The sequence below is a fragment of the Suricata suricatta genome, chromosome 8 (genome assembly GCF_006229205.1).
Source record: "Suricata suricatta isolate VVHF042 chromosome 8, meerkat_22Aug2017_6uvM2_HiC, whole genome shotgun sequence".
Classification (NCBI taxonomy): Eukaryota; Metazoa; Chordata; class Mammalia; order Carnivora; family Herpestidae; genus Suricata; species Suricata suricatta.
The window spans coordinates 140367209-140374152 of NC_043707.1; the positions used below are offsets into that span (position 1 = coordinate 140367209).

At 59.7% G+C, this 6944-nt stretch overlaps 1 protein-coding gene across 1 annotated transcript in view; it reads right to left on the reverse strand.

Annotated features, from left to right (window-relative positions):
* RER1 (retention in endoplasmic reticulum sorting receptor 1) overlaps nt 1–4723 on the reverse strand; it is an 8081-nt gene extending 3358 nt beyond the window's left edge. Inside the window, exons 1-4 of the mRNA XM_029949959.1 lie at nt 4517–4723; nt 4341–4428; nt 3147–3251; nt 1210–1309 (exon numbers count right to left, since the gene is read on the reverse strand). Of these exons, the coding sequence (XP_029805819.1) occupies nt 1210–1309; nt 3147–3251; nt 4341–4428; nt 4517–4623 (400 nt within the window). The 5' untranslated portion in view covers nt 4624–4723. The remainder of the gene's footprint in view (nt 1–1209; nt 1310–3146; nt 3252–4340; nt 4429–4516) is intronic.
* Nucleotides 4724–6944: the final 2221 nt, after the last annotated feature.

The window sequence follows — 6944 nt, forward strand, 5'->3', positions numbered from 1 at the left end:
GAGGGAGGGAGGGAGAGGGAGAGAGAGAGAGAGAGAGAGAGAGAGAGAGAGAGAGAGAGAGAGAGAGAGAGAGAGAGAGAGACTGACTATCTTAAGCAGGCCCCATGCTCAGCACAGTCTGACCCGGGCTTGATCCACGACCCCGGGGTCATGACCGGAGCTGAAATCAAGTCAAACACTCAACTGCCTGAGCCACAGGCGTCCTCAGAATTTCTTTTTAGAACGAACTCGTGCCTCTTAAATGGTTGCCCGGACGCTGCCGTGCCCGCCGGTGGTCCGGCACCAGCTGAGCGCGCACGGGACGCGCACCACGTGGGGTCTGCTCGGGGTCCGACTCAGGCCCCACCCGCCCTGCCTAGCTACACACGGGGAAACTGAGGCCTACCCAGATCTCTCAGCCACCTCCTAATTCCCCCAACTGACAAGCAACCACATGCTGTTTCCTGCACCCCTTTCATCAAATACCCCCGAGGGAAAAGCCGCTGGCCTCTGGTCACAAGGTGAACATTCCGGAGAGAACGTCTCCAATCTGGGAAGTGTGTGTCTGCCATCACAAGGATCACGTGAGCGGGCATCTGCGTCTGAGTTCTTAACAACAGTGGCGACAGACGTGTGGCAGAGTGATGACCCCTATCAGTCTGTGAACCCCCCTCCCAGGCCGACCAGTCAGGTGTGGACTTGGCCCCCCAGCCAGGCCCCGGGATGGTCAGGAGCAGCACGAGACAAGAACTCTTCAACCCATCGTCCAGGAGATCAGAGAGTGCGACCCTCAACGGGCCCAACCATCAGTGGTCAGGATCCCAGTGGCCTCCGCTGGTCACGGCAAGCTGCCTGTGGGAACCTCTGGGTTCCTGGGAAGGGGACCCACCCATTGAGTGCAGACAGGACTCGGCCGGCTGGGGGGCAAGAGCGCCACCCCTGCCCCCGTGCGCTCTGCCATGTGGCCTCCGACAAGCCCCCCAGCGCCGCACCCCCTCCCTCGTCTGCAGAGCGGAGCGGCCCGAGCACCTGGCCCCGCGCTTTCAAAGGTTTACGGCCTCGTTCTACACACACATGCGTCGTCACCGGGGTTCTGCGTACATTTTAAACACCAAGAGGACAGTGTCAGAAGTTTGGATTTCAAAGGTTTCTAGAGAAAACGAGGCAATCTGTGAAGTACACGAACCCAGAACTCCCCCAACAGAGCCCAGCGGGTGGTCTCTGCCCTACCTGAGTCTTCCATCAAGGAAGGGTCCACTTTCGGAGAAAGGAAAGCTATGAAAAGATTGAGGTGGTAGATCCCCAAGGCGTAGGTCACGATGTACCAGCCCTGCAGGGGAAGGAAGGAGGCACAATGAGTGGCACGCCCAGCACCCGCCCCCCATCTCACCCCCGCAGCCCGTCTTAACTGGACTTCTAAGTATTCACAACGAACTTACAGGAGATCGTGACAAGTGACAAAGAGGCACAGAGGACACCCACGATGACAGCGTATCTCAAATGACTTTGTGAGCGTGACCGTGGCCAAGCCATGGCACACACGGAGAGCCCTGAGGGTGGAGCTGGACACCGAAGCTACCAGCTCCCCATCAGGAACGCCGCAGCGGCGGATTGCCACGAAGCCACAGCCCCGGCGGGCACAGACCGGGCACCGAGTGGTGCTGACGGGCACACCTGGCCCGGACCCTGCCTCACCAACGGCCGCCTGAACCAGAGACCCGGACCTGAGCCGTCACTCAGGACGTACTGGCTACTGTTCCTTCCGGGGGGCCTCCCACCACCACACGCTGGTCACGGGTGCTGATAATCTTTGCCCAAAACAAACCTAGAACTGGAAATCAGGAACTCAAGAGTGAGGTTTAGGAGATACTGTGCAGCCAAACCCTCCTCGGGAGATGCGAACACACGTGAAGTCCGGCAGGACAGCGCACGACACACGCACGCGCACCAAGTGCACCAGACCAAGATACACCCCGTCGGCTATTCTAAAAGCCTAAGAAATTTGCATGCAAACGATGCAATCCTTCTGCCTTAATATTTTTCCAGCCTGGAAACTACAGACTGGAAGCCAACAGTCTACTGCCAACGCTGCTCCGTGCCGCAGCACCACGCCTGAGCGACGCCAGAGCAGGTGCAAACTCGGCCTAGAAGACGGTTAGGTGGGCCTGTGCAAGGTGCACCCCCGTCCCGCCAGCACCCCTACATCAAGGTCTCTGGGTTGTTCTGTCCACTACAGAACAGACCAAGCTCCCATTCCAAGGACAACCCTAGAGACAGTGACAGTGAACTCGACATCAACCTTAGACCAGCTGCGCAGTCCAGCCGCGGGAACCATGGAGCGGCGTCGGGCTCGCACACGTGACACACGCACGGCCAACGATATGCAAGCACGAGAGGGCACACTCAGTCCAAGTGAGACTGTCCCACAGCGCTGGGCACCCCATCGAGCCCAGGACACGCCCATGTCCTCCTAGACCCTGGGAACTATCTAGAACAAAGGCAGCTGCTTTAAAGGAGGAAAACCTTTCCCAGCTACAGAGGAGAAAAGGTTCTGGACAAGGCCTTCCCCCTGCCTTGCCCCAGACGTAAGGGAACATCAGATGCCCTCCACCCAAAGCCTCCAGAGAAGTCGCATCTAGGAACCAGGGGGCACTGGAGAGTACACAGCAAAAGGGGGTGTCTGGGGAGGTCACCTGAGCCGAAGTGAAGTCCTCGAACCCGGTCTCAGATTCAACAACCCACACTCTCCTTGGCCTCGTGAAAGGTGACTGAGAAACAGCTAACCCCCAGGCTGCTGAGGGGACGAGGCGGCTGATCCAGAAGGTTCGGTCATCCCCGGGGTCTCTTGCACCGGGAGTCCCAAGGCAGGGTCGGAGGACACCAGAGGGTCCACTGTCCAGACGAGGACAGAGGACCTTCACCAGGCCCTAGCTGGACGTCAAGATTGCCCTGGGCACTCTAACCACAGGGCATGACAAACTTAGGATGAACAGCAGACAATCCTATTTTAAAATACAGTCACTGGAGTTTTCCTTACGTTTTAGTCCTTACCTGAAAAGTGAGTTATCAGAGACCGTTTCCTTCACCACAAACCTCGTCTCCTGGAGACAGAGGAAAACCGGCCCCCGCCCGAAAGCCCACCTGGGCCCGCGGCCGGCCACACCCACCTGCAGCAGGTAGACGCGAACCATGTACACGAAGCTCAGGCCCAGCGTCACCACCCATCGCACGGCCGTGTAAGGCGTGGACTTGTCTAGCCAGGACTGATAGATCTAGAAAGAGAAGAGGTCACAGGTGCCGCGCGGCCCCCGCAAGGCCTGGTGCCGAGCACACTTCCCTCAAGCGCTGGCTGCAGACCTTCAAGGATCCAGCGCGGAGCAGTGACGATTAACCCAGGACCGCAATCACTCCGGAACGGGGCCCCGCTTCGGCAGAAATTCTGCAGCGCGCTCCCGCTCAGCAGACGGTCCCACGGCATCAGCCTGAGGACACCGAACCTCACCCAAGAGCACTGGGACCGAGCGTCCGTCCCAAGCCACCCCCCCCCCCGCCCCCCGCCCCAAGCTGGCCTCAGCCCCGCCCAGCAGCCCCGGGCAGACCTCGCGTCTGCTCTCGGACCAGTGAGCCACAGCCTGACCCGGCGTGGAGCTTACATAAGGTGGGCACCATAGCAGTGGGGCTTCTGGAAGGAACCCTCGGCTCTACCCATGCACGCGAGTGCATGTGTGCACACACATGTCGCTAGCAGATGTACGTGCACTAATTTTCATTTTCAAATTAATTTTAATTTTTCAACTTTCAATTTTGTATGAAAAATTTCAATCGCTCATAAAAGTAAAGGTACCCGCCACCGGGCTTCAATAATTACGAAGTGTTTCCAATGCTTTTTATTTTCAGAAACAGATATATTTTTAATTCGGAACCAAAACATCAGTCCGTCCCATTGTTCACCGAATCAGACCTCTGAACCCGGTGTGTGTGCACAGCCCCAGGCACCGCCCAAAGATCAAGGCCCCCAGCCAAGCGGACGGGGAGGTGGGTGGCCAGGAGAGAGGGCGGGGAGGGCCCAGCCACGCCACCCGGGAGCTGAGTGTTTTCATATTCGTAAGAGTCGTCGGGGAAAAGCACACAACACAAGCATATGGCGGAAAGCACGCGCAGCCCCCGGCCTAGACCACCGTGTGGCCTTTAACAGAGGCACCGAAGGCAGGAGCGCGCGGGCAGCACAGGGAAGGTGTGGAGGGCGGCGGGGGACAGGTGCGCAGCCCTCTTCCCGGGCGCGGGCGGCCAGCACACTCAAAGCCCGGCAGGAACCCCATTCGGCCCATTCAGTTCTCCGCTCCCACCCCAGAGGAACCGACCTGCCCGAGTCTGGTGAAGAACCTGTACACCACAGAAGGCTTCCCGTGGACAGAGTCTCCCACACTGTCCCCTTCAGACATTCTGTACCTGAGGAAGACAAAAAGACCTCCGATGAAACAAGCAGCGCTCGAGGGGTTCATCATCCCGCCCCATTTTCACCAATACCACCACGCACATTCTCCCGGCATGCACCGTCTCTTTCTCCTGGGTGTCTTTACCACGGCTGTCCAGGAGAAAGACACAGCAAGAGGCCCTGGCGGAGAGCCAGCCGGCACGTGACATGCAGAGCAGCACCGGGCGGACTTTCGTTTCTGCTGATGTCACCTGGGCCGCACTCCTCCCGCTGGCCCCCGGGAGCCACCCTGCTGACACAGGTGCGCCCACGTCTCCCTCTCCTGCTCCATTCCTAGGGCTCCCTAGCACCCCCCCTTCTCCAGGCCCCGCCCTGCTCCCCAGGGCACCGGCAGCCGGCTGTGCAGATGCTGGCCCTCCAATCCACGAACAGAGAAATGCCACACAGTTCCCAGGGAGGGAGCCCCTCGCCTGGGCCCAGCCCCTTGTCCCTGCTCCGGCCTGTTTCAAGTGTCGTCGTGGATCCCGTGAGGAACCAACTGATGAGAACCAACACCACCTGAGGCAGCTCTGCGGCTCTCATCTCACTGAGCAGGATCGAGTCTCACATAGTTTAAGCCACTTGCCCAAGGTCAGGGGCAGCTCTGCCTGACCTCGGCTTCCCCATCCCAGGTGCTGACGGAGACGGCCGGCCAGAGCTCAGCGCTGCCCCCAAAGCGGAGCGCAGCACCCTCCCAAACGAGTCCGCATTAAAGCGTAACTGCCATCCCACAGCACTGAGTTCCTGCAGCGGACGGAAGGATGGGTAGAGGACCAGCGGTGCCAAGCAGGAGCCCCAGAAATGCCCTCTGCCCTCGCGGAGACGCAGGAAGTGCAGTTACAGGACTGAACCCAGGCCCGTCTCTTCCGGAGGTACGTCTGAACGTTCAACGGAGAGAATCCCCCGTGGCTGGCTTCCCTGGTTAGGCCAAAGCCAGGCCGGCAGACAACTACAGCAGTCACATTCCTGTCCCGTGGATCCTCACAAACGTCCCCTTCTCTCACGTGTCTGTGACCAAACTGCTTTTACCTGAACCGAGGCCGGAAGAGCGACATCAGAGAGGACGCACCTGGCGTCCCAGGAATGCGCGCTCCTGCGAGAGGACCATCCGGAAAACCTCCTGACACGCGTCTGCCGACTTCTGACCGGCTGGCCCGCAGCAGGCACAGCCTCACATGACCCCTACATCCCCATGACAGTCACCATCTGATGCGGCACCACTGAGCAAGTGAACTTTTAGAGAGCAGTTCTGTTACTTTCTAGCTGTAGGACCCGAGCGACCCCGTATTCTGATGTGTGACAGGGGGCGACAGCACCTCGACCCCCGCCTCAAAGGCTCCTCGAGGGGAGGCAGCAGTTGGCTGCACCGGCCCTCAGGGCCTGGCAGAGAAGGAGCCTCCCTTGGACAGGCCAGCCTCACGCCGGCTCCTCTGTCTGCCAGCCTCTTCCCTGCTCAGGCTGAAGGCCGCCTCTCCGGGAGGCCCTCCAGTCAACAATCCCCGAAGTCTCTCGCGTCACCCGGGTTTTATCCTACCTAACAACCATTTCCTGATCTTCTTCCTCTTTATTTCTCTTTGTTCTTCAGGGGGAACCTTGTTTGGACCACTGCTGGGCCATCACCCAAAAGGGCCAGCTCTGTAGCAGTCACTAAGTTACCTGTTGGATTGAACTGTTTTATGCTCAGTCACAAAGAAAACAAAGTAAAAAGCACTTTAGCAAAACCATTCCAAGGAGAGACCACGAGGCTCATGCCTGAAACTGCACACACACAACTCTCTTTATGTGCCCAGTTCTGGGGCCCTTTCCTGCCCCAGAGCCTGCACTCCTCAAACAGCAAGCGTGGCCCTTACAGGATTCCGTCCTGCCAGGCACTGGGGGGAGGGAGACACTTCGCCCTCGTCCCTCGTCCCTCCTAGGTCCCAGGCACGAGCTTCACCTACAACCTCCGGTGCCGTTCCCTCCGCTCAAATGCCCTTCCAGACGTCACCTACTCATTCTCCGCCAAACCGCATTCCCCGGCCAGCGCTCCTCCCTCCCCTGGGCGTGCCCATCTTGGACGTCTGCACCTGGCCCTGGCCACAGTGCACCTGGCCGAGGTCACGTCCTGCGCCAAGCAGGATCTGGGTCCCAACCGCCTCGGGAAAACTTCCAGGGCTCACAGGCCGCTCTCCTCTCGGGACTCGAGGAGCGCATCGAAGAACGTTCACCGGCGAGGGCGGCTGTGGGCTGCGCGATCGCCGGCGCGGGAGCACTGTTGGGTGCCCAAAGTCGGCCTGGAGAACTTCCGACTTTTGCGGCCGCAATTTGCAGTATTTCCAGGTATCACCTTGGGCAACCTAACTCCTCATGCCGACGCTTTCTTGCCCACATCCAACAGACAAGCCCCAGTGCCGAGCGAGGACCCGAGGAGGAGGAGCAGACGTCCCCGCGCGAGCCGGGGGCGGACAACCCACCCCGCCCAGGCCGTGCCCGCGGGCGGGGGCGGGAGGCG